Source organism: Alosa pseudoharengus, unplaced genomic scaffold (assembly GCF_046254945.1).
Source record: "Alosa pseudoharengus isolate Yale_2024_CS ecotype anadromous, Long Island Sound unplaced genomic scaffold, YU_APseudo_1.1 YU_APseudo_1.1_scf_8, whole genome shotgun sequence".
Taxonomy (NCBI): Eukaryota; Metazoa; Chordata; class Actinopteri; order Clupeiformes; family Clupeidae; genus Alosa; species Alosa pseudoharengus.
The window spans coordinates 33,699,757-33,727,038 of record NW_027468870.1 but is presented as its reverse complement, the minus strand read 5'-3'; the positions used below and the strand labels follow the sequence as shown (position 1 = coordinate 33,727,038).

At 42.6% G+C, this 27,282-nt stretch overlaps 2 protein-coding genes across 6 annotated transcripts in view; one reads left to right on the top strand and one right to left on the bottom strand.

The window, feature by feature from the left end:
• Positions 1-5,212, top strand: part of camkk1a (calcium/calmodulin-dependent protein kinase kinase 1, alpha a) — a 70,041-nt gene extending 64,829 nt beyond the window's left edge. For both annotated transcript variants that reach the window (XM_076275344.1, XM_076275343.1), the window contains one exon: positions 612-5,212. In XM_076275344.1, coding sequence (XP_076131459.1) covers positions 612-687 — 76 coding nt within the window. In that variant the 3' untranslated portion in view covers positions 688-5,212. The remainder of the gene's footprint in view (positions 1-611) is intronic.
• p2rx1 (purinergic receptor P2X, ligand-gated ion channel, 1) overlaps positions 4,608-27,282 on the bottom strand; it is a 27,684-nt gene continuing 5,009 nt past the window's right edge. Inside the window, exons 1-13 of one of the 4 annotated variants that reach the window (XM_076275345.1) lie at positions 24,573-24,958; positions 20,475-20,619; positions 18,473-18,544; positions 17,649-17,721; positions 14,913-15,000; positions 14,405-14,485; positions 10,927-11,068; positions 10,553-10,698; positions 9,821-9,911; positions 9,449-9,514; positions 9,256-9,351; positions 6,000-6,080; positions 4,608-5,896 (exon numbers count right to left, since the gene is read on the bottom strand). In XM_076275345.1, the coding sequence (XP_076131460.1) occupies positions 5,891-5,896; positions 6,000-6,080; positions 9,256-9,351; positions 9,449-9,514; positions 9,821-9,911; positions 10,553-10,698; positions 10,927-11,068; positions 14,405-14,485; positions 14,913-15,000; positions 17,649-17,721; positions 18,473-18,544; positions 20,475-20,619; positions 24,573-24,709 (1,224 nt within the window). In that variant the 5' untranslated portion in view covers positions 24,710-24,958 and the 3' untranslated portion in view covers positions 4,608-5,890. Of the gene's footprint in view, positions 5,933-5,999; positions 6,081-9,255; positions 9,352-9,448; positions 9,515-9,820; positions 9,912-10,552; positions 10,699-10,926; positions 11,069-14,404; positions 14,486-14,912; positions 15,001-17,648; positions 17,722-18,472; positions 18,545-20,474; positions 20,620-24,572; positions 24,961-27,282 lie in introns of those variants that run through there. The other 3 variants (XM_076275346.1, XM_076275348.1, XM_076275347.1) reach the window with 3 other exon arrangements.

The window sequence follows — 27,282 nt, the reverse complement described above, 5'->3', positions numbered from 1 at the left end:
CTGACCCCTCACCCCATCGCTTCCCCAGGCCCCTCAAGCCTCAGTGACCTGCTCCGCCGTGTGCCTCTGTGGCCTCATCAGTCTCATCAGTCAGTCAAGATGGATGGATGAACGAATGGATGAACGAATGGAGGGATGGATGGATGGCACTGTGTCATCTGTTGCCGTGCTTGTGCTCCAGGTTGGCAGGAGTCACTGTAACGCCATTGGCCGCTCCCTTCATTATTAATCATCTGCGCCAGCAGGTGATGGATATGTGATCACCAGTCAGTGCTGCCCCCCTGCCCCTTCCCTCCTCCTCCAACTTCTCCCCTCCCTCCCTCTCTCTCTCCCTCCCTCCCCCCTTCCTTCCTTCCTATCTTCCCTTCCTCCGGTGTGTGCCCGTGTCTGATCGCTCTCCATGATTTCCAGCAGGTCTGGAGCACAGCCCTGACGCAGTGTCTGCCTCTGTGTGGAGTTAAAGGATTTTAAAGGATTGAGGTGATTCATGTTTGTTTTTGTTTCTATCTCTCTCCCTCTTTCTCTTTGTCCCTGTCTGGTTTCTCCCTGCTTGTTCCTCTCTCTCTCGCTCCCTCTCTCTCTCCTTCCCACTCTCTCTCTCTCACCTTCAGAAAAGGGAGTAGTGGCGAGGCGGGCCGTGATTTGGAGCTGGAGGACCTGCATGAAGACGAACCCCCCTCCTCCTGAGAGGCCCCCCTGACCCCGCCTGCCCCCTGTGGCCCCTGGTCTCGTGTGTGCCCCCCCCAAACCCAGCCCTTTAGCTACTCCACTCACCCACTCACTTCTCTACTCTTAACTCTCACATAAGCTCGACCTTCAACCCCGGTTTGACCCTTGTGACCCCTGTGCCACCCCTCCTGTTACAGTGCATATATATATATACATATATGTCCTCTCCAGCGTTGTACTCTGAATGTTACTACCATCCTGATTATAAGCAGCTAAGGCATGTTCAAGTTCACATCTATCCTTGACTAATGGCTAATGGCAGTTTGTCGCTAAGCTATCACTCAATTCAGTGGAATTTCAACCCACGCACTGATAATTTCAGGGCTCATTCTTTGTTGAGAGAGTACATTGGAAGCGGGAAGGAATGTTGTGTGGTCATCTGAACACTTTGAACACTTTAAGAGTTCATTATTTGTGATCCAAATCCAGCTACCCTTTTGAAGAAAATGTTCATATGCACCCACACACAAACAAACAAACTGTCCATACATACATACCTAAATACAAACATAATACATACTGTGTATACATAAACTGTACATGGACCAGGAAACCTTATAAGCTATCACAATCCCATTCCTTTTCATTCATACATGCATTTCCACTGAGAGGATGCACTTGTGGAGAGCTGGTATTCCTCACATCAGAGCGCTAGCTTCAGCCAGCCTGCTCGCGTCGAGTCCATTCCCTGCTGAGCCAGGCCTCCTAGTGGCCACAGGATCTGGATTTGAGCCACTCCCCTTCTTCACATATCCATGATGGCCGAACTATTCACCACAAAGAGAGAGAGAGAAGGACCGAATCAGTGGACAGGCAAGCAGTCTCCCACGGTCAGTCTCCCATGGTCAGCTGGCATGCACAGGAGGAGAGCATGGACTCAGGCATCTGCGGGGCCTGGATGGTGCCTTGGGAAGGTCCTGCGTGTCTGTCCCCTGCACTCTCTCTCTCTCTCTCTCTCTCTCTCTCTCTGTGTGTGTGTGTGTGTGTGTGTGTGTTTGTGTGTGTGTGTGTTTGTGTGCGTGTTCGTGTGTCAGCTTATCTGTGCCGGCATGCGCTCTCGCTCTCTGCCACAGACACCAGCCAGCCACTCGAATGCCGCCAATCAAAACTCAAGGCAGAAAAGATCTGTGTGTGTGTGTGTGTGTGTGTGTGTGTGTGTGTGTGTGCTTTTTTTGTAGAAATGGCAAAGGAGGAGCTCAGTGGACATATTGACTTTGTGGAGTCAGAACATGAATGCTAACTAACGAGAGGTCAATGCTATGTAGCCTCTCCTGGATTTCTAGCACACTGTTTTGTTATATGTAAATACTGTATGTAAATGATGTTTACTGTCTGTTTGTTAGTCTCCCCTTTGCTTGACCAGCAGGGTCTAGCATTATGCCCACTTCGGCTGTTTTATTTTCTTTTCTCGTCAACACACAGTTTTGATTGTAACCCCATGATGCACTAACCAAATAATGCTGTTCCCAGGTTGTCAAAACATTGTGTTGTTGTGGCTCTCTATTTGCATGCGTATATTCCACAAGTGTGGTCAGAAGATCTCAACATCAGATGGTAAATGTGGTATCAGTACAGGAATAAGACCGGTAGGCGAATGCACTGGCACGGTCTGCTTGCTCAGTATGGAGTCTCATAACGACGGATGATTACGAGTAATTACGATTAGGAGTAATTACGAGCATGCTGCAGGGACCTGTCAGACAGGGCACACATTTTGGCGAAGGGGAAGTTGTGGGGAAGTAACAGGTGTTTAAAGTGAGAGAAGATATTGAGAAATGAAGTGTAAAGCACATTCAAATGTTTACCTTTCCTCTGAGAGGTGCGTGTGACCTGCAAGTGTTTTTGTAAGGAGCATGGTATTGACTGAGTGGGTTGGTATGTCATTTAGAATGCCTTTCATCCTCTTCTCTTCTCTCTCTCTCTCTCTCTCTCTCTCTCTCTCTCTCTTCCTATGTGTTCTTTACACCCTTGTAGTCAATTATCAGCCATATCCAAATCCATACAAATACAGGATGCACACACTCACACAGAGAGAGAGAGAGAGAGGAGTGATTGAGCACGGCTCCCCACTCCAGCGTTTCAGAAATATGATCTTCTCCTGGGCGAGTGAACACTGTAATCAGCAGCGCGGCAGCGTTTCAGGAGCGTTGTCGCCTGGCAAGAGGAGAACGTGTGTCATTGTCTGGCGCGTCCACACAGCCGCTGGCTCTAGGGTGGGCTGGCTGCTGCCGCTGCCGCATTGTTCCGCCAATGAAAGCATGTTGATGGATCATTTTCATCCGCGGCAAGTGCGTGACAGAGAGGATTTTCAAACTGGTGATTAGCAAACCCGAATCAAAACTCCTCGCTGTGCCACGCGCACACAATGAATCAACATGCAATCCTCATGCCCTAGTTCCTCATCGCCACAATAGAATGCGCTCCCCTTCCTCGCATCCATCCTCTGCCCATGGCCAGCTTTTATCGGTCATTCAGAGCACTTGATTGGTCATTTGAAATGACTACTGTGGTACTGTAGTCTGAGCAAACATGTATATATATTTTTTTTTATCCAGTGAAAGTGTGTCTGGTGTACATGCTTTAGTGGAGATAATACATTGAGAATATGCAGTCCTTTTCACGTTTTGTAGGTGTGAAAAAGAACGGCAGTTCTTAAGCAGTTCTGTCACGTGGAGCCAGCACATACTGTATCTGTGGTCAGTATGAAAACAAACAAATCACCTCGATTCAAACAAATAACACACTTTTACACATTTCCTGCTTTGCTCAGATTGAAGGCCTGGCGCCTCAACCTTGAGCTTCTGGATGATTTAAGGTTGAGACTTACACTCACTTCAGGACCCAATAATCTTGATAAAATCCTTTAATAGCCTATAGCTTGTTTTACAGAATGCCGTCTGAGGACTGCTACCAACATGCGCATGATCACAGATTCTATAGCATATGCATGACATATGTGGGTTTATTTGACTTATGGAAGCACGTAAGAGGTCCTCCAGCTGGCTATGCAACAGGCGTCACATCATGCTCATGTCCTCTAACGACCTTGGCTGACCTGAGTCTCTGTACAGTTAGCTCTCTAGTTTCACTTCCTCACCAACCAGCACTGTATCTATGCTATCTCACACACATGGCAGATGGTGTTTTCCCTGCTCGTCCTCTTTCTCTCTGCTCTCTCTCTTTCTCTCTCTCTCTTTTATCTTCATATTTCTCCTCCATCTCCTCTCCCCAGTCTCATGTTGACTTTTCATGGGTCATTTCCACCGGCTGATGCTCCTGGGGGGGGGGGGCTGAGGGTTGCCGCTTTCTTTGCCCTGAAATGGATGTGCTGCTGATGGTTCCTTTCCCCCCTCATTAATGTGCACGACAGGCCAGACTGTCACCCCGGAGTGTTTCCTCTCCGTGTCTTGTTTTCTGTGGCCATTCCCTTCTATGCGCCTGAACTGAACCTCCTGAATGTGTTGTGATGGAGAACAGTGCTACAGACCTTTGGCTGGTGGTCTTTAGATGCCATAATGATTTGTACGTTTCTCTATTAGCTCTGTGCTTCTCTCCTTGTCCATTCAGTTTGACCAGTGAACGCACCTCTGCGTTGCGTCCTCATGACCTGTGACTTGTCTGGGGCCGTCCTGCTCCCCCGTACTACGAACACCACGCTAGCATGGCTCTGCCACAATCCATTCAGATTAGCTTCAGTGCTCCTGGTGGTGCTGTACTTGCTGGTTATGCGATGTGTTGTTATGCACAAACGACCCCCCCCCCCCGCCCCCTACTCTTTCTCCTACACATCTACTCAATCATGAGGCTGGCATTTTTCTGCACTCTGTAAATAGGAAATTAGTTTCACCAAACATGAAACAACAACGGCACTTCAGCACTTCGGTCTTCAGCATATTTTTATTCAACATTTTTTTTTCTTTTCACACGGTCATTCTGATAACTCCCAACAGCAGAATGGGACCTTACATTCTAAAGGAAAAAACAAAAGAAAACAACACCAACAAACAAAAACGAATGCAGGTGTAACTACTGTAAGCAGTAAACTTTCACAGGGACAATATCAGTCATCACTGAGGTACTCTTGTCTCTAATTAACTCCAACGAGAAAGGTGGTGCTGTATCTGTTTCAGTTCAATTGTGAATATTTCCAGCTAAAGGGCTTAGTGAGACAACAGTGAGATTGTTCAGCATGTAGCCCGACAGCACGGTCATGTCTGCATCTCTGAAAAATGCCCATTAGAGCCGTCCTTCTGTCTGTGTTTTAGTGCCTGTCTAAGATGTATGTTCAATGGCTGTCTGTGCTCTTCTGCCTAATCTGAATGTACACTTCTCACATACAAAAACAAAGCATGACGTACACAGAAAAAAATATGGAGAATGCAACTGTTACAATGTAAATATGTACCGATATATACAGAGGCTATTTTTTGCATGCTTTTGTACATTTAGACATAATCAAAGACAATAAAAGATATCACAACGACGGGCCTCTCCATAGCCTTTTTCACAACAAATTTGTCTTGTGTGGTTTTATTTTCATAAATACCAGTCACATGGGCAGTACTCTGTGACTGTACACATGGACAGTACACATTCAAAACAAATTTGCATATGATCACATGAACAGAAACAGAAATGGTATAAACAGATTGAACACTACACCCAACCCAACAGACATATCAGACTGAATGATCATACACAGCACACCTGTGCTACAAGGTCCAATAATCCCAACACGTCCTCTCCTTCTCCCTTTAGAAGATGACTGAGAAGCATAGTGAGTTAGCCACATATCGCATTAAAAACTGGTGTTTATTCGAAGGGTTAAAAAACAGCCCGGTGAAGACATTATGAAGACAAGAAGATGATGCTGGTGAAAAACTGTGTTATCCGTGGTGTAGCACAAGGGACAGGAACTGATTCCCAGACAGTCTATGGGCAAAAAAGATTACACTGAAACTACAAAAAAAAAGTCTGCTGAACATGGATGTGGAATCATTCTTGGGAGACTTTTATATTGTACAGTGTCAAGTCTACAGGCTTGTAATGCCCGTTTGTGAGAACTTCTGACCCAGTGCGAGCAATCTACTCCAGTGTGTGTTTGTGTTCTTAGTGCAGTCAGTTGTCACGGCAGCAAAGCTGAAGATTTAACAGTCGGCAGTCAATCCTGTGAAGATAAAGGTCCAGAGTCACCAAGGAATGCCTGAAAAATGACAATAAGCATTATAGAGATGGGGTATGTGATAGCATTTGTGGAAGTAAGCAGTCACCTTCATCGTTATTGGAGCTGGGTCTTTTGAGCCTATGTTGGTCATAGAAACGTCTCCCTCATTTGAACCATTGCCGCTTGTCTTCATGTTACAGAGAAATTAAACATCCTAAGCATTAGCTGGAAGTGTTACGACAAACAATTCCTGTGTATGTATGTAATGTTGGAGCTACTCAAGCTAACAGAGTTCAGAGGAACAAACATTGAAGATTGATAGTGTCCACACATACAGTATACGTAACATGATGCTTAGGGTTCCCAAGAAGAGAGATTAAAAGACAGCACATAGTTTCTGTCCTTCATTGGCAAACAAAAGAGAGCAGCTGCCTTTCTTTCTCCTTTCCCTTTGGGAGGAGAGCGAGGCTGAGTGGGAGAGCTACAGGTTAAGATCTGCCCTCACCTTAGTTTCATCTAAACCCCCCACCACCCTGACCCCCTTCTCTGTCTTTCTCTCTCTCCCTCTCTCTCTCTTTCTCTCTCTCTCCCTCTCTCTCTCTCTGTCTACCTTTAGAAAAAGACAAGTTCTGTCAGCAGCACCCAGTTCGCTGTGTTGCCTAGGTAACTTCTGAGCAGGGATGTGGACGGCTGAATTCTGTTTCCACAGGACTGGTGGTAAAAGACTCACCGACAGGAGTGATGAACTACCTTTCACACACACACTAATTCTCAAGCGTAAGCTGCGTCTCTTAATACAGTCTAAACAGCAAATCAGCAAAAGGTTTTAGCCATATTAATAGCCAACATGTCATCAAATTTAATGCATTAATGAATAAATGATTAATAACCCATTTATAACCCACCCAGTTATAACCCATTTACCAGTATTGATTGGGAAAAGAGTCTGCATTATACAAAAGGCTTGCAACCCCTACTTTATTTAAATTGAGTATGAGACATGATAACCCATTCTAACAGACCAGCTCATTGAGCGTTGTGTCTGTGCTGCCACCTTGTGATCCTAAAGGATTGATGCTGTGTCCACGCAGCAAAGCTCTATTTGTGATCTTGTGATCCTAAAGGATTGATGCTGTGCCCACGCAGCAAAGCTCTATTTGTGATCTTGTGATCCTAAAGGATTGATGCTGTGCCCACGCAGCAAAGCTCTATTTGTGATCTTGTGATCCTAAAGGATTGATGCCGTGTTCACACAGCAAAGCTCTATTTGTGATGTTGTGATCCTAAAGGATTGATGCTGTGTCCACGCAGCAAAGCTCTATTTGTGATCTTGTGATCCTAAAGGATTGATGCTGTGCCCACGCAGCAAAGCTCTATTTGCTGGTTTGGCCTCACTGTTCTCTGGCCAGGAGTACCGGCAGAACCACATGTTAATATTTATTCACAATATACGTAAAAGTTTGCATTTGAAGAATCATATTTGTACTTCATATAAGATCGATAATGTATGAAGACATAATAGTAATTCTTCTGTCAAGTCTATTTAATGAGCACCAACTAACAGTAAAAGTTTAAAAGTTTGACTAACTCTGAGGGCTTTGAGCTTTGTCTGTGAAGCTCTCATGTGAAACCTCAACAAAACTCCACAACACAACAATAATATTTACAGATATGGTCAAGAGCCATCTGCTCTCACTCTCTCTATCAGTCTATCAGGATTATTTCCTGAGGCCTCATCCTGCAGACTACACTCACCATGTAAAATAGCACAGTGGTGTCAATCTAACAGCTTGACACTGAATGTCAATAAAACCAAGGAAATGGTAGTGGATTACAGAAGGCAGCAGCAGAACTACAGTTACACCCCACTAATGATCAGCGGGCAACCTGTAGAGAGAGTCACAAGTTTTAAATACCTTGGTGTCCACATTACTGAAGACTTAACATGGACTGTTAACACTCAATATGTTCTGAAGAAGTCCAGACAACGACTCTACTTCCTTCGTCAGCTAAGGAAATTCAAAGTTTCTACATCCATCATGAAGGCCTTCTACACTTCAGCGGTTGAGAGTGTTCTAACTGGTAGCATCATCACCTGGTATGGGAACGCCACAGTTAGAGATTGTAGTACTCTGCAGAGAGTAGTGCGCTCAGCTGAACGTACTATAAGAACTCAACTCCCTGCTCTACAAGATATCTATTCCAGAAGAGTACTCCTAAGAGCCCAAAAGATTATAAAGGACTCTTCTCATCCTAACAATGGATTATTCCTACCGCTGAAATCAAGAAGACGCCTATATAGTCACAAAGCCAGAACTGCGAGACTCAGGAGAAGTTTTTATCCCCAGGCCATCCGAACTCTGAACTCACACTATACTGACTTTGCACACATTCACTACTCAGCACTCTCAAACATTTCCCAACCCTGAACTCACACTATACGGACTTTGCGCTCATTCAGTCCTCAGCACTCATGACCCCCGCCCCCCCACACACACACACACATACAGTACACACGCACATACCACACATGCGCACACACACACACACACACACACACACGCTCGCACACACACACACACACACTGCAATCAGGATTATATAAATATCATACACACACACACACACACACACACACATATCTGACTTTCTCCAACTTTTGCACATCTCCATAGAACTTTTTATTTATTATTTTTCTCCTCCATCTATCTACCCATGTCCTTGATTGCCTAGCCTTTCTGCCCACACTGCCCCCCCCGCCCCAATACACAGCACATTGTCTCATGACATATTGCACACTGCCCTCTCCCCACATACACAGCACACTATCCCATCTCCCTTGTCTTCCCCCCAACACACACACCAAGACCCCTGGGTTAGCCCCTTGAGCCGTGGATCTGCCCAAGGTTTCTTCCTTAGTAAGGGAGTTTTTCCTTGCCCCTGTTGCTCTTGGGTGCTCCTTGTTGGTGCCCCCCCCCCCATCCCAATCCTCCCCCACCTTTCTTATGCAGCACTTGCCACTTAATCTACTAAACCCCTCTTCTACTGCACTTCCCCCCCCCCCCCATAAATGCACAAATAGGCTGACACCAGACATAATTTCACTGCATTTCTTACATCCAGTAACTATATGCATGCATGTGACAATAAACTTCCTTGTATCCTTGTATCCTTGTAAATAGCCCACACATATCCTTGTAAATAGCCCACACTTCAACAACACACACATACTGTACACATGGAAAACCCGCAGCACACGTATTAAAAAACACACACACACACACACACATAAAAAACAGGGCACACTTCTTAACTCCTCTCTGCTTCTGCAGTCAAGTCGCCACTCTCATGTCTGTACTTACTTCATCATCAATGACTGTTGATTTGAATTTCATATTCTTGTAGAAATCTCTCTTGGGCAACACGTATAACAGCACAAGGTCACATACAACGGTTGCCTGCAGAGGACACAAAGAGGATATTGACCGTTCAAGTTGTGAGCATGACTGTACAGTCATGATCAAGCATCCTACAATACTTATATTGAAGTCTTACCACTCCAAAGATCCCTACTCCTGATCCAATTGCTGTCAGTGTTGGGATGATATCAAATTTTCTTGCCTGATAGACACACAAAGTTTATGGAAGTGAAGGGAAGCTATGGTCAGTTGGAAATAGTACGTTTTTACTACAATACAGACAGTGGTGTAGTCTAGTTTGCCTTATTGGACAAGAGTGTTTTCTCCATATCCAGCATTCAAAATCTCTCATTCTCCTCTCATCTCTGTCTATCACAAATGTATGTTGATACATGTCCTTAGATATTTTAAGCAATCTTGATGCTTTTTAAGTTGGTATACTACGTAGACCTGTCTATCGCGTAGCCTACACCACTGAATACAGATGAAACAGAAATGTTTTTATTACCAGTCCACTAACGATGACATTGAAGCGGATGCCAAACACTTTCATGAGTGTTCTCTTCTCTGTTGAGTTTTCCATGTAGTACTTAGCGTGCCTGCCATTACAGAATAAATGAACATCAATCAGAAAGTCCTTCCTTTTAGTATTTTCGACAGTTTACCTTGAATGGACCCTTAACTAAAATGAAATCATATCAGTTATAAACGTTAATAAACAAAATACTAACTACAGTACCTACGATTTTTTTAAAGTTTATTGGCAGTTACATTAATAATTTGAGCATGTGCATTGTGCTTCTTGACTAATAGGTGTAAAGAAAAAAATATTATTTGAATAAAATTACTTCAGCATTAGACATTTGATCTTGTTAAAAGTAGATGGCAATTGTGCTGGAGGTTTTTAATGCTTTTGCGTTGATTGGCTGTAACTGTTTCTAGCACAACAGCTACATACTGCACCTTCAACCAATGTTTCATAAAACATCCTTAATGTTATGCAAAGGTATCAGTATGTCTAGATGCATCTTTGCATGAGAGTCATACCAAGGATGCTAAGCCAACAGTGTTTTTACTGATGATTGTGGTTAGTGGTTAGATTGGGTTTGCATATTTGCAAATGTTTTCAAGGCTTTGAGGTGTTAAAAGCCCTGCAGTCATAACCCCCCACCCCCCACCCCCTCTCCACACACACACACACACACACACACACACACACACACACTCTGAGCCTCAGTACCTGAAGTTGTAGCCCACAGACGCCCTGGCCTTGTCCGTCTCATCTGCGTTACCATAGAGACCATGAAAGTAGTACTTTGGCTTGCAGTGTTTCAAGCTGTAATCCAGATTACACACCCAGTCGATGAGGATGCCAATCGCTCCACCCTGCAAGATGTCAAATGTCAACAACTACTGATTGCCTCTGGTACCTACTGACTGACTGAGTCATCTAATCACGATCATAGAGTTGCATCTTAGTGAGCAGTACATAATACACTGCACCAATATGTGCATAGAACTCTGAACCAATATGTGCAAGATCAATTAGCAGAGATTAGACAGTGTGGCAGGGACATTGTCTGAACATGTTGTGTGTCTGTAAGGCCAACCTACTTCTTTTGCTATCTGTTGGAAATTGAAGCCTGAGAGTCTCACTATGTCTCCCAGCTTGAAGATGGGGCACAGAGGGCTGTTTGTCTCATGGTAGAGGCATCTCTTGATGTAACTGTTATCCACGCCTTCAACCAGGTTGCTCCTGAAATCACAGATGGAGGAGATGAGAGATTACGCTAATGATTTTTTTTATATATATTTTTTTTGGGGGGCTTTTTTATGCCTTTAATTTGACAGGATAGTGGAGAATGACAGGAAGCGAGTGGGAGAGAGAGTCGGGGTGGGATCCGGAAAAGACCACGGGGCGGGAATCGAACCCGGGTCGCCGGCGCACAGCGCAGGTGCCCCAGCCAGTCGCGCTACAGCTGGGGCCGCTAATGATTTTTAACCACTAATACAAATGACTGTAGAAAAAAAACTACAACTGAAGCAGCATACAGATGAGGGAGAGAGAGAGAGGGAGAGAGAGAAAGACAGAGAAGGGGGTCAGGGTGGTGGGGGGTTTAGATGAAACTAAGGTGAGGGCAGATCTTAACCTGCAGCTCTCCCACTCAGCCTCGCTCTCCTCCCAAAGGGAAAGGAGAAAGAAAGGCAGCTGCTCTCTTTTTTTGTTTGCCAATGAAGGACTGAAACTATGTGCTGTCTTTTAATCTCTCTTCTTGGGAACCCTAAGCATCATGTTACGTATACTGTATGTGTGGACACTATCAATCTTCAATGTTTGTTCCTCTGAACTCTGTTAGCTTGAGTAGGTCCAACATTACATACACACACAGGAACTGTTTGTTGTAACACTTCCAGCTAATGCTTAAGATTTAAGATGTTTAATTTCTCTGTAACATGAAGACAAGCGGTAGTCTCTTAATTTTTAATATGACTGTCAACTCATTCGAATGTCATTCAGCAGCCGTAGGATGACATCAGAAAAATGTGCAGCAGTCTCTTCATTTATTCCAGAGCTGTGTATATACACAACCAGTCAAAAGTTTGGAGACACTTAGAAATTTCCATTGCAAAAGGGTTCTCCAATGTTTTCTCAGTTAGCCTTTTTAAAATGATATCATAGATTAGTAAACAGGATGTGCCTTTGCAACATTGGATGAATGGTTGCTGATAATGGGTGTAGTGAAGTGAGAGAGCAGTGACCCCACCCGGTTTTGAACCTGGGTCTCCAGGGTACTAACCCTGCAGCTTGACTGCAACGGCAAAGAGCCAGGCCCGTTGGTATGGCAGTCAGAGCGCATACTCAACTGTAGTCACAATGGGCAATGTACATATTGCATTAAAGATCAGCCATTTGTTTCTACAATAGTCCAGAACCCTTTTGCAATTATGTAAGCACATAATGTTATCTGAAAACTGCTGCCCTGTTAAAAAAAACAATGCAAATGATCTCAGATGGTATTCTTTCTATAATGGAGTGGAATGGAAATGTCTAAGTGTCTCCTAACTTTTGACTGGTAAAGAGAGAGAGACAGAGAGAGAGGTCAAACACCCAGAATACACAATTCAAATAAGTGGAAAATGTATTTTAAGTCAAGAAATGGGTATAAAAAAGATACTTGCCTATAAATGCCAATATTTACAGTTAAAACAATAATTTAAAAGTCCGAATCAAATGGAAGTGTTACAAATTTGACTGGAAAAGTATGTGTGTCTAGTGCGCCCCTAGTAAGAAGATGGTAAGAGGGGAGAAGAAATTCCCTTAAAGTGATGACGATACATAAGGGCGACTTTTTGAACAATGTTGCTGGGCAACCACATAACCAGTTCCATTTATTCTGATTGGATGCTCATGACAATTTGCCTACTGATGATTAAAGTTCTCCAGAAAAGAAATTGTTGCCCAATACCAATGGGAACATGCCAGAACCACAATAATGAGGAACATTGCCCAGCAACATTGCTCAAAAAGTTGCCCCATGTATCATCAGCTTAAGGATCATGTTGGAGAGGTACATAGTAACACCTTTGGGTCACCAAGTAAAAAAAAAAGCAGAAGTGACCTCCATGTTATGGTTATGGTTATGAGATTTGGCAGAAGCGACATACAAATAACAGCAATAAATTAGTTGAATGTAACAGTGAATGTAACAGTAAACAAATTAAAAAGTTGGTAAGACTACATTAAGGAGAATAGCAATAATAAACCACAATGTCAATTCAATCAACAGCCTAATGAAAATAATCAAATACTATAATTTACAAACCATAACGCATAAGAAACGCTTAATAGAAGTTAAATAAAAGTGCATGTTGCATGTTAACAGATTATTTGAAAGACATGTCAGGAAAAACACTTTTTAAACATGTTAATGGCTGGAGTTGCTCAATGCTACAGGGACTTTGCTAAGAATCTTGTTCTATGGTCAGATGAAAATGAATTTGTGTTCTAAAACACCCAACCCCAATATGACATTATATATACCAGAATCCAATCCAGTATTTCTAAATGCATCTTTGGATGAGAGTCATAAGTAAATTAAGCAAACAGTGTTTTTACTGTTGATTGTGGTTAGCGGTAAGATTAATTTTGCATACTTTTGCAAATGTTTTCAAGGCTTTAAGGTGTTAAAAGGCTCTGAAGTCATTAGGACTTGATCAAAGTTACTTGTTCTGGTTCCTGTCCTCAGTCAATCCAGTGGATTTATAAGGTCAGGATGTCGTCCCTGACCGTCCCTACCACCCCACGGCCATATTCTAGCCATCTGCTCTCAGAGCTAGGCTACTCCACCACACAAACATGTTTATCTGTCATCACACTGACCGTAAATGGCAGTGGGACACAGGGGGATTTCATATACTTCATTTAATCTGTTCCTGTGGTTTGATTTAGTCATGTTTGATTTAGATGTGTCCGTTTGATGCTGCCTGTGGTGCCTCTGAAGATAAGTCCACAGCAAACCCTTTGATCATGCTAGCCTTGGAAAATGGACTCCCATCATGAATGGCCTAGTTCCAGGTCGGCGTGTGCAATAAAAATGCATAATTGGTGCAGAGGCACATCTATATATTTTATTAAGTTCCTGCATGGAAGCTTAACTGCTGTGAATGTTGTATTTTTACCTGGCAAAAGGTATTGAGATCTATTATATGGCGCCTCTTTGATCTTTACAGGTGAGTGTTCAAGACTCTAAACTAATAACTATATTAATTGTAACAAACACACATGCACGCACACACACACACACACACACACACAGAGAGAGAGAGAGAGAGAGAGACATACACACAAACACACACACACGCGCACCAAAGTCACCTACCTGACAACTTTGAACTGAAGAAAGGTGACAGAGTTTTAAAGGAAGAAGGTGTAGCTCCTGGATTTATTCTTTGGTATTCTCTTTGATCTTACAGGTATGTGTTCAACAGACATGTCTTCTAAGCCTATAGCCTATTCCTATATTGATTGTAACATTTGTATACACACACACACACACACACACACACACACACACACACCAGGGTCACCTACCTGACCACGTTGAACTGAGGAAAGGTAACAGAGTTTTTGATGAAGAGCGTGTAGTTCTCAGCAGACATCAGCAGTGGGGGGCTAGATGGAGAACAGAGAGAGGAGAGGGCCTCACATCAGATAATACATGATCTCCATGATCTCTCACACACACTGTGGGAATAAGAGTTACACTTGCCATGGTGCACCAGCAACGAGACACACACCCTGCCATAATCCCAGCCTAATGTGGAAACACTGCTAACTGTTTAGAGTTTAAATGGGTGTGTTCATCATTGTGGAACAGGTTAGTAGTGATCTAATGGCTAATCTGATAAACAGTCACTCCTCTGTTGCTTGTAGTTCGACAGCACTGCATTTATCTCTCAGATGGCTATCTTGCATGCATCTGTACATCTGGTTCCAGGGTAAAGTGAAGATGATGATGTACTAGCTCATTTGTGAACTGCCCTTGACTAAACACACAGTACAGGGACGTTAATAAATTGTGGTGCATGAGCGTGTATACTCTGGAATGGTGCCGTCATCTTCGATAGGGCACCAGGCGTGCACCTCACAGGTCCCCGTTGTTATAACACACTTCCCCGTCATATACCCTGGGAGAGCGGGAGGGGAGAGAGAGAGAGAGAGAGGGAGAGCAACAGGGAACCATCAGTGAGGGAAATGATGGCAACTGAGACAACTCTCACTGTGGACCCTAATCTTGGCAGCAGTAACCTCCACAATAGCAATACACAAGGTCTGTTCCTGGGTCAGCTGCTCTCTCTGGCATGGCCTGCAATATCGGTCTTGGTTTTGGGAAGTGTTGTTGGTATTTGAGCTCCTCAGCCAATCAAATTATACCCCCTCCTTTCCGTGCTCCTGAGGCAGTGTTGATTGGCTGAGATTGTTTATGATTGTTTATGACTCGGCCTGAGCCACGATGTTCGAGAGGTTGTTGTTTTTGTTCTCACAAACTCTCACAAACGCTCTGAGTAAGAAGACCATGAGGAGCAATTTGCTACATTTTAGAAAAAGTATCTGAGATTAGAAGAGCAGACTGAGCCTTTAAGAGCAAATCAGGCCGGATGCAATCTCCCCCAGATAGGAGCTGACTGAGGATCTGTTCTGAGGGCCGAATTATATTTAGTGCCAGAGGTCTGCCTGGGGTCGACTGAGCTCTCCTCAGGACACACACACACACTCTCTTTCTGTTTGGTGTGTGAATGGCCGTGGGAGCACATGACAAGTTTATTTGGATTGCAACCACCATTATCAATCAAGTTACTGCCCCCTCAAATTAGAGTCCTTGGTCTGAACAAAAGCACATGCAGCTCCCTGCTTCAGTTCTAGTGAATGGCCTAAAAAGGGAAGAAACAGCAGAGGGGTGAGAAGCGTTAAAGAGCACAAACAAACCAAATATCTGGTTGGTTTTTACATCGCTGCAAATTCCTGACAGCATCCACGGCATGCAGCAAAGCTCAACAGTGTTAAAAACTGTAAACAAATCCTTTATGCATACTGGAAAAAAATGGAATGGTCCTACTTGTTCAAAAATAACCGCTCGCTTTTTTTTAAAGCATTTGGCATTGTTTTTATCGCTCTGATTTTATAAACGCTGCGCTTCACAGCTGTCTGCACTCCACACAAGACGAAAAAAACAACTAGTGAAGTTACCGGTATTTTTTGTGTTCCGCAGAGAGAGTTATCAAGTCAAATGAAATGTAGTGAGAGTATCTGACATAACCTCCAGTGACTTCCTGTCAACATTGCTTCATGTCCACTGTTACTCTATGCCTTAGATGACCCTGAGGGCTATGGTGTGCATGCCACCAGTGGGGCCCTGCCTGGGGTCAGTACAGATCATACAACACCCACTGACCCACTGACATTTTGTGGAACATCTAGTAGATTAAGATCCCAAGAACACCAAAGATGAAAGAATATATGCAATATAGCCTGACATCCTGATATACTTTGAACAAGGAATAGTGGTATCACAATATATAAGGACAATACTGTGAGGAGTGTGCAAGCAAGAAGGAGTCTGTGGGAAAGGTTCTCTCTATTAATTGTATACACTGTAAAACATTGCTTGCTATGTATGAATGCATGTCAGTATCTATGGCCTTCATCTATGGTTGCTAAAAGCATTATGCTCATACATTGTGTGAAACATAGCCCTGTGGTATGCAGTGTCTGGTTGTTATTAACTGGAGAGGTTGTTGATTTTGTCAAGGCTTTCTCCTCTTTCTCACAACATGAAAAACGCCTGAATTGTTGGGAGTGTTTATCCGCGCAATGTCGTGTTTAGTTAAGGCTACACCGATAGCATGCTGTAGCTCTTGCTGAAGCCGTCCTTATGCGACCGTTTAAACAGGATCTGGAGGTCCTAGTCAGTTTACTTTTAAGGAGAACCTGACCATAAGGTTGAGACACAACCTATGAAAAAACCGTCTGAAGAAAACCACAGGACCATCATACCAGCAGGATGTTTGACTCGTGATGTGCAGTGGAGTCCCAAAAGTCTTTGGTAAACACCACGGCCAAATATTTGGGGAGACCAGCCTTTAGTACAGTAGCTGACTTGAACTCTATGACCTAAGACTTGCATAACATGTATAAATGTGTTTGGGTGGATATCCTGTCACAAGTAGCCTAGTTAAAAAAAGTCAGTTTCCAGTGTTGACATACACTGTCGTATGATCCAAATTGGTTATTACCATAACAATAGTATACAAGCTGTAATGGCATTCACCATTCTGAGAGTGGTTGTGTCAGGTATCAGACTGCTAAAACAGACATGGCATAACAATATGTGCATGTCAATGTCATTGACAATTACGGGATCTGTCAAATAAGAAGATAAGAAGAGCTACATAAAATACTAACAAAACCCAAGTATTCATTAGTGTCACGTCAGGCAGTCAGTTGCATGCAGTCAGTGGCTGGCACGTGCGACTTTTGAGATTATGCATAGGCCTAATCTTGTTCCTGTCAGTGTTAAAATGGATCCCATGATGGACCTTCTTCCCATTACAGAATTAAGCTTTAGTGGCAAAGACAAGGCCGTGGTAATGATGCAAAGCCAAGGGAGGTACTAACAGCGTGTTAGAGGGAGGTATACTGTAAGTTTGAAAGTGTCTGCTTGTTACATTAGTGAAGAGGCTTGAGCGTTCACACGGCAGGGAAGTGGAAGTTGTGAGTGTGTGTGTGGGGGGGGGGGGCACACTGTGAGTATCCTGGTATGACTGTGGGGTTGTACCATTTCCCGTACGTTTGTATCGTCCCCCTTCACAGTCTTTGTCCGAGTTGCAGGAATTCTTGCCATCGTTGAGCTGAAAGACAGAATCATGCCATGTTTGGATTATGCTTATGTTGGATTTTGTGACTCATTTTAGATATGGTGTAGGTTTCAGACACATTATTTATCTTGTGTGATAAAAGACATCCTGAAAATATGCATATTTCCCTTTTCAACCTTTTCAACCACATCCAAAATTAAACTTTGCATGACCGTGACAGCTTGAATAATGCAGAAAGTTATCAAATGTGAGAATGAAATAAACACTTTATGTCCTTTCTAAACAAGACTGCAAATCACATTCAAGAATCTACATCAGTAACATGAGTTTAAAACCACATAAAATTAGTGGCTCACAGTCCCCAGTATGTGGAAACTGACACCTAAAAACAAGAAATGTCATCAAAGTCAGAGCCCAGTTGCCCCTGACACTCATTCATTTGATCACTCTCTCCATAAAAGAGATGTTGGATGGGAGGGTGTACACACATCGAACTCAACCCGGGTACAGGTGCAAGACAGGCAAAGACACAGAGACAATGATAAACAACAGAAAAGAAAGATATCCTCAAGGTTCAGGTTTCTGCTCTTACATTTAACGCACAGCTTTGTCTGATGAATTCACATTTTGAGTTTTCTTGGAATCTATCACATCTTTTTCTGTCTCCAGAAACCCTCACAGTGGAACCCATGGGACAGAAGGGTCCTGGCAAATGCCTTGTGTGAAAGGGGGGCTTTCTAGCTGAGGAGGACTGGAGACATAGTGAGTGAAAGTGTTTACATACCTCCGGGCACTTGTCCTGTTTCTGCCCCGCGGTGATTATGTAATTAGTCATCACCACGAACGACGCATCCCCCTTGAACAAAGGACATACGAGTAAGGTCAAAATCTTCCATACAAGTAGGGTTGATGTGATTATAATTTTTCAACCTGCTCGCTTTTGTTTTAAAATCCCTCTTGACAGCCATGCACATTGTGTTCTTTGTTCGTTGTTTAAGAGTTCGGCTAATGCCTGTATACACGTGGGTGCAGACCATGGATCTCTCTCAGAGAGAGAGTCTATGGCTATGGGTCATGTCTGGCATCTGGCAGCATCAGACAGGAGGGACTCACTTCCCTCACTGTATTTGGAGATGAGAAGCTGCATGTCTCAAATCATGCGTCTTTACATGCTAATGGCAAACCACCCTTTGTCAATATGCACACTGCTATTTGTATTGTAATGATGACAGTGTGCAACAGGGTAGTCCTACACGTCTGCTTACTTTAATAACTTCTGTCTTGTTTGCTGGAGATTTCTCATACAGTAAATAAACTCATGGTACTCTGGTCAGATTGGCTAACATACTGAACGCAGGCTACTGCATGTCATGCGTAACATCTCAAGGCCTACATTTGACATCAGGTTTGAACACAAGTTACAGAAAATTGTGAAAGATTACTTATGCCACACAAATCCTCTGTTGTCATGCTATCGTTGGCACACAGTATCACTGCACAGTGTTTTGAAAACATCAGCATTACAGTTTTTCTCTATCTTTTTGATGCTTGTGTCAACTCTGACATTACATTCTCAAAACAGTTAACACCCGTGTCTGAACAAAAGCACTCTGGCCAAAATGACACATTTTGCTTGCAAAAGGCTGTTACTCTCTCAAAACACTTAAAACATGCAGCAAAAGCAAATCTTGCCTTCAAACAACGTATTCTGTTGTCAAATCACTGTGTGATTTCAATCAATCATTACATACTGGACAACAAAATGCAAAATATAGTTCTCAAAATGAGCTATTTTGCTATGTCTGTTCCATTTCTTTCTCGTTTTTCTGGTATCAGAAAAAACTGAAAAGACTAAATGTACTAATACAAAATAATTTTTTTCATTCCTCCCAAGATGTAACTGTCATTGACATGTAAGACCTAGAGTAAGTACCTAGACAAGACACATTTCATTGAACTACAACTTGTCATTTTTCATCAAAATAGACCTATAGTAAACACCGTTTGTACTGTACTGTTTTCTTCACCAAATAGGCTATACAATAATTTCTTTAAATGTGCCTTAAATCCACAGCCTACTTGCAAATAGCAACACAGAACAGACATGGCATCTCTTATGGATAATGAATGATTGCTGATTGAAGAATTGTGCAGAAGGAGTTTCACACAGGTGTATCAGAGATTCAGACTTCAGGCAAGGAATCTCTACCACCTGTGAAAAGATGTTTTCCTTTTGTTTAGCATGGGGAAACCAATAGAGTTTGGGGACTTTGAATGACATCTGTGTTAACTGTTTTGCAAAAGGGTGTGAGAACTGTGTAAACCCAATGAAAACACATTCGCAAGAGATGACTTCTGCTGTGCAAAGAAAGTGTTCATGAAGACCAAGTGGATCCCAGTTTCCTTAAGCAGGTCAAAGCAATCGAGAAAAACTGTAAATCCAAGTAACAGATGACCTTCGATTACAACCCTGTGTCATAGATAGTGTGTTTAGGCGGTCATTCCCTGTATCAGATTCGTAATTAAATCTAAATCACAGTTTACTTATATTTTCCCCTTGTAGTCTTGCTATAGAAGTCTACATCCCCTATAGGGGTATATCTGCTCAGTGTTCTGCCAAGAGAATAGGATGGTTATTTCAGTTCTACCCATCACTTAATGATTTCACATTAAGAATGGGAAAATAGCACACAGAGAAAACACTGTATTGGTTTACCCTAAAAAAAGAGTGGTCATGTCTCATTTTGAGATCACGCCAAAGCTCGGTGAGATACCAAAATACACACCTGTTCAGGGAAGACGTAGTCAGCCACGTCCCACACCCGGTCCACCCCATCCACAGATGTGAGGCCCACTCCCTTCATCTTGGTCAGCACAGAACCAATAGCTGAGTCTTCGATCTGGTAGCCTTTCTCATAGATGAACACCCACCTTTGAAAGAACAACACCACCACTTCTAGTTATGAGATAAACAAAACAGGATTTGTGGTCAGTTTTACTATCAGAGTCTTCTGCATTTCCTGTTTTAGTTTAAAGTACTTGTTTACGTGATGTGTTCATTTATTAAATAATGATTTTGCCAGCCTGTGGGGACATGCAGGAAGAGAAAGACATATTTGCGTAGCAAGGATTATATTTCCTCTGAAATATTTATCAGCAATGCACTGGGCAGCATGTTTGCCGCCAGTGATGTTGTCATTGCATAAGCTGCCATCTGCTATACAGTCTTATTGGATGGCTGTAAACTAGTTCTACACCACATAAAGCTGGCAGGTGGTACTTTTACTTTCCTTTGGTTATCATAGATGAGATCTGGATTGTGACGTTGCACTTTATGACACTCCTTAAAACAATTACATCTAAAGAGGTGTTTAATATTCATGTATTCAACCATTTATAACAACACTTGACTGTGCACACGGCTGTATCACGTCACTCAAACGCAATATTTCACATTTACTTGTTTATCAAAAATGTTCAGAGGAGATTCCTCTCTGAATGCACAATAAAATACAGTAAAGTAATAAGACAGTGCCATAAAGGATAGTTTGTACACATCCTGTATTTGTAAAGGATGTGTTTCAGTCATGTATTTTATGCGTTCACATAAAATTCCATAATACTCATTGCTGGTTCAAGTAAGACAACTACAAGAGCTTCCCTCATCACCACTGGTTTACTGATTGTCGGTACTGTAACCTGAAAGGTTTCTAAAAGATGGTGTATGGACAACTCTCACTATAAGAGTTATAAAATAAACAACAAGCTGTGAGAACTCAGTGTAGTGCAACGGTAATATGATACACATCTACATGCAGTTTATCTGACATCTGTAACTGAACATGATACATCTTAACCCCTGGTCTGAAACTAAACAGCCACACAAGCTTGTCAGGGTGAACTGAGTCTGGGTCAGTTTTCTCTGTTCTTCTTGGTGCAAGAACCAACTTGTAAGTTATTCAGAAGCAGAGTTGAGGAACTTGAGGATGGAACTTTGGCTAGAGCTCTGCCAGGTGTTGAGTTTTGCCAATTTTATGTCAGATAAATAAACTGGATCATTACATACACTGCTTTTTGGAGTGTGGACTATAACTTTCATCCCACTTCATCATATACATATTAAGTAACAACAAAGCATCGGAAGGCAGACCAGATGGCGATGAAAACAATCTTCATGACTGCAATAGGGTCTTCTTGTGAAAATTCTGCTGCTAAAGAAAATTGCTTTGTATTTGCTTTCCTGTTGGTTTAATAAAATATCAGTTAGGTGATGATACAGGGGATAACTGTTTTTAGCAATGTTGCTGGGCAACCACATAACCGGTTCCCTGTATATAGGATGATACCAACACAATTTGCCTAACAACAAATGTTGCTCACGTCCTTCAGAAATCCTACCCTGCCCATTCTTTGCGGTTCTCACTGGTCACAAAGCCAAATTCATCACTGCCAAGACTGGGCTAAAGTGATATAAAGTGCAGTCACCAATAGATTATTTTACATCATCAGCTTTGCATAAGATTAAACAGATAAAACACAGAAGACTGTCAGCTCTGTCTCAGCAACGCCTTGGTGAGTTTCAGATTATCTCTCTCTGATGTCTGAGGGGGGTGAGTGCCCAATTTATTCTGTTCCCCCTGAGGTGACCTAATATTCTATTAAAGTTCCCCTCATCTGATTTTATGGGGTTCAGAAGAGCAATTTCTGATCTGGGCTGTCGCTCTTACAGTTCTTAGATTGCTCTGTACAAGCTTTAATCGAATTTAGTTTGATGTCCATCATGATGTGACAGGATGTATGCTGATAAGTGGGAGCACGAATTGTGGGGGTGGAAGAAGTGCGAGAGATTCAGACTTCAAAAGAGATTTCTTGTTGATAATGATATGGCAGTGACATTTGGACAAAACTAGCGGAAGTTCTGAGTGAAACTGTTTGAATACAGAAAAGTTCAAGACAGACGCAAGAAGAGCTGATGAATATTAGATAAATATCAGATATTGCTTCTGCCCTCTTATCTGACGCATGGATAATGGAAAATATTTCAGCTCCTTTCAGCGCCTGAGCCATTGACTTGATTTAAATGTAGAAGAGGATGTGCTTACTAACCAATAACATCTTAGTCTCTCTATAAAAATCTGTTTTTTTTTTGCATGTACAAATGGTAGCAACAACAATGGTAAAGTGCCCTGGCATCTCAACACTGAAACCTGGTAACCATGTACATAAACAAGGTATAGGTAAATAAAAGAGAAATAAAATTGAAGTAATACATGAAATAGGTTTGAATTAAATTGGTTATTGGGGCAGCCGTGGCCTACTGGTTAGCGCTTCGGACTTGTAACCGGAGAGTTGCTGGTTCGAACCCCGACCAGTAGGCACGGCTGAAGTGCCCTTGAGCATGGCACCTAACCCCTCACTGCTCCCCGAGCGCCGCTGTTGATGCAGGTAGCTCACTGTGCCGGGATTAGTGTGTGCTTCACCTCACTATGTGTTCACTCTGTGCTGAGTGTGTTTCACTAATTCACAGGGGATTCACGGGATCAAAAGAGTATACTTATACTTAATAAATGATCTGCATATTCAGAATGCATGCTTTCAGTGGGGGGGGGAACACATAATGAAATTAACAATTACAATAACACATGACACTAATGAATGAATGAGTCTATATGTAATTAATTAGTCATTAGCTGTCAGTGGCAGTTATGATAACAATTATCCAATTTCTTATCTTTAAATCATGCCTTGAATCAAATTGTTTCCCTTGTTGTTCTGACTATATAGCTGGTTACTCATGATTGGACTCATATTTTTGTGTCTTACAGGCGTGTACTAAAAGCGCAAATGAACAGATACAAATCCCTGATGTGTCAGCACATCTCAGACCCTGAGAACCGAATAATTTCCCAGATGTAATCATAAATGCTACACTTAGTCAAATGTGAAATGTTAAACACAGAAATTCATGAAAACGTTTGAAATTATGTTTGGTCTGATTAGGCTACCATACTTGATAACCCTGATGTGCAGGTGGGAAGAGAGTTCTCCCATCTCCTCGCTTTGTCTACTTTCTGTTGCCCCGTGTGATGCAGGGTTGTGCACAATTCGAATTGCAATTCTGCTTCCTGGTTGCTACCACAATTGAAATGGAAAGTGAAATTCAAGAATTGAATTAGAATTTAAGAGCCAGTTTCAATTCAATTCTGGAATTTTGCACAAGCCTGGTGTGATGACAAAACATTGCAACCCTTGGCAGTCCCCTCCACTTCTCCTGAACACGCTCACCTATTCCCGACAACGCCTTCCTTCCTACATGCATGCCTGCATTCCATACCACGCCGTGCCCCCATCCTTTCTGCTCCCTCCAAACACACTTCTTCTGTCTGACAACCAGACGCTTCCTCTTCATACGGAAAAGCCCATCCATAAAGTAAGATGGGCTCTCACACATCTTAACCAAATGCTAGAGTCCACTGGGTTTGGAGCAGAGTTGAGATGAAATGAGATGGAAAAATCCCTTCAAGTTAAGTCTCTCTAAGCTGTCAGGGGATGTGTCAGTGGCTGACAAGCAGGCACTCGTACTCTTTAGTTACTCATTAAAAACATGACTGTGTGGCTACTGTCCAGATGTCTTTGAATAGGTCCTCTGTCTGCATTTTCTCCCCAAAATGTATTATTTGGATCTTAACACAGGGGGAAGAATTTCCAGATCCAAACATTAGTGGAAGAACGTTGCAAGTTTGAACAGATGTGATCAAACAGAATGCTTTGCGTTATTCTTCCCACACACACAGAAACACATTTGAAGGTTGTCCAAACATTCCCACTTTGCCTCATACATTCCCAATGAGGACATTCCAGAGACAGAAAAAAGGCAGTCTTACCCAATGATGTAGCCTAGGACCCCGAGCTGGATGAGGCGGCACACTATACCCACCCTCTTGCTCCGCACCAGGACCTGCCGCGGAGTCTCGTACTCAAAAAAGAAGTCCTGAAGGCCATTGATGATGACTTCCCTCATCTTTAAACGCTAGGAAGGAGTTGGGATAATCCTTTCTCGGTAACTCCGGGAGCCACGGTCACACTTATGCATAGAGACACGCGAGCGCAACACACACACATGCACACCCGAAAACTTTTCCAGACTGCTCAGTTCTTTAGGTGAATCTCTCTCTCTCTCTCTACAGTTCCCGACTTGCAGACCCAGCCTTCAGTGACTCACAGCTCAGATGTTACTGAGCAGCACTGTGCCTTCAGTTCACTTCTCTCTTTCTCTTGCTCTCTTTCTCTCTCTCCCTCCCTCCCTCCCTCCCCTATCTTGTGTACTATCTGCTTGTCATCTCTTGCTGTCTTAACATGCACACTCTTGTTCCCCTGCGTCCACCACCAACCCAGGAAATACTCAAGGAAGGCAAAGCAACAGGATGTGGTAAGTTTCATGACCAGTGTAAGCATTTGATATTTTCTGCCCATGTCTGTGTGTCTCAAAATATGTAGATAACTGTAGACCTATGTTGTTATTAATGACTAAACGTGAGAGCATCTTGACAATCAGAAAAAAAGAAATGCAAAAATACCATTTGTTGGCACATCTCTCAAGTCATTTTCTTCCTCAAACTTAAAACTACACCACTTCAACACATTTTATCAACACAATTTACACACACTTGGACATTGTTTAATTTGTTACAACTGTGATGTCGAAGAAAGCAGAGAATTATGATAATTGTAATCGGAATGGCGGGTATTTGAACGTATTTAGCAGAGGAAATACTTCAGAAATGACCAACAAACTGTTTGCACACAATTTGAACCTTGTTTCTGTTTGAACTGTTTGTTTGCTATAAAAAGTAGACTTTGATGATTCAATTTACTTAACCACTTACCTGTGCCCTTGTATCATTAACCATCTGTCAAAATTCTCTCTCCCTCCCTCCCTCCCTCCCTCCCTCTTAGACACACGTCCCTCTCTCCTCAGCTTTATCAACGACACCTTGGTCACTCTCTTCCTGCCTTCTTTATACAGATAGACAGCATTAGAGCTCATTGACATGTTTTTTAGTTTATTATAATTCTGTATACATAATTTTTCTGTACATATTTTTCCTTTTGCTTAAAATTGCTTACTGGTTGGAGAGAGACAGATTTGTAACTTCTTTCAAGTTCACGACGTGGCTAGGAGTTAAGCAGCAGTCAAAGAGTTGTTGTTGTTGTTTCCTTTCAATTCCTTAGTTACTCATGGAAAATAAAAACCCAGTTCAACAATATCAAAACATGGCCTAAGTTCGTGTAACAAATTCTCCAAATACTGGACAAGCTCACTGACATTCAAATAAATGTCACCTGGCAGGACTGAGGCCTTCCATGACTATATAGACTTTCAGATGGTATTTTGTATCTACCCTCAGAATTGACATCATCAGATGAGTTCAAGCTCAGTCAGGTAGCCCACAGTTTAGGCTATACACGGAGTAACAGGATGCAAATAATTGTGCACTTAACACTTGAGTCAGTGTGCCCACTGAAATGATTAATAGTTACACTGGCATGCTCAGAATAGTTTGAGCTGCCATTCTGTAAAAGAAGATGGGGACATACATGAAGATTTTAGTGAAGCCAATTGGCTCAGTACACTATATAATGGACTTAATGGAAATGTTAAGATCTTTGCTTTATGTTCATTGTTTTATTGTTGACAACGAACACAAAAAAGAATAAACCCAACAAGTGGCCTGCATGGCTATTCTGAATTTGGCTACAGTTCAAAGTATATGTAGCCAATCAAACAATAAATAGTCACCCGACATCCAATCAAAAAATAGCATTTTTTGTTCCCTCCCTGCAACCTTGCATATCGATGCGCAAACACAAGGAGTGCAGTCAAGTTGAAATTGCCAGATCGGATGAATGCGGTAACCTCTTCAGTTTGTTCATTTTGATTTTATATTTGCTGAACAATATTACTTGCCTGATCAAAATGATAACGAGAAGAAACTGATAAGGGGGAATATAGGCCTAACCAAATTTGTGCTAAATTCGTGCATTACATTATGCATATCTGCACCCATATTCCCATTCTTCTCGGTGGAATATCTCACAAACTGTCAGGATTATCAGGATAGGACCCAAGCGCAAGACTCCTCCAGGCAGAATTACAGACAAACACGCTTTATTAAGACACTACAATATACAAACTGACGGCTCCCACACACAGTTGCGTTCAGTCAACGCATGCCAGTGGGTGTTCCCAACGGTAGCTATGCAAATGATTTTAAGTATAACCGTAATTTGATTGGCTGGTGCCGTCTGTTGTTCACTTGTCCGTCAGTGCAACAAAAGTTGAACTTCTCAACGCGAGCAACAGGAGCAACGCAACGGACCCACAATTCAGTTCGACAACGGATGACGTAAGCCCATGTAAAGTGAACAGGATGAGTCTCCAGCACTGCAACGCACGCAACTGTGTGTGGGCGCCGTTACAAACGAACAGGACTCAGACAGGAAAACCAGAGAGACGAATCAACAAAAGTCAGAGGAACAGGGGGTAGAAGTACACAGACCAATTAACAGAAAGACAGAGGACTGGACGAAACC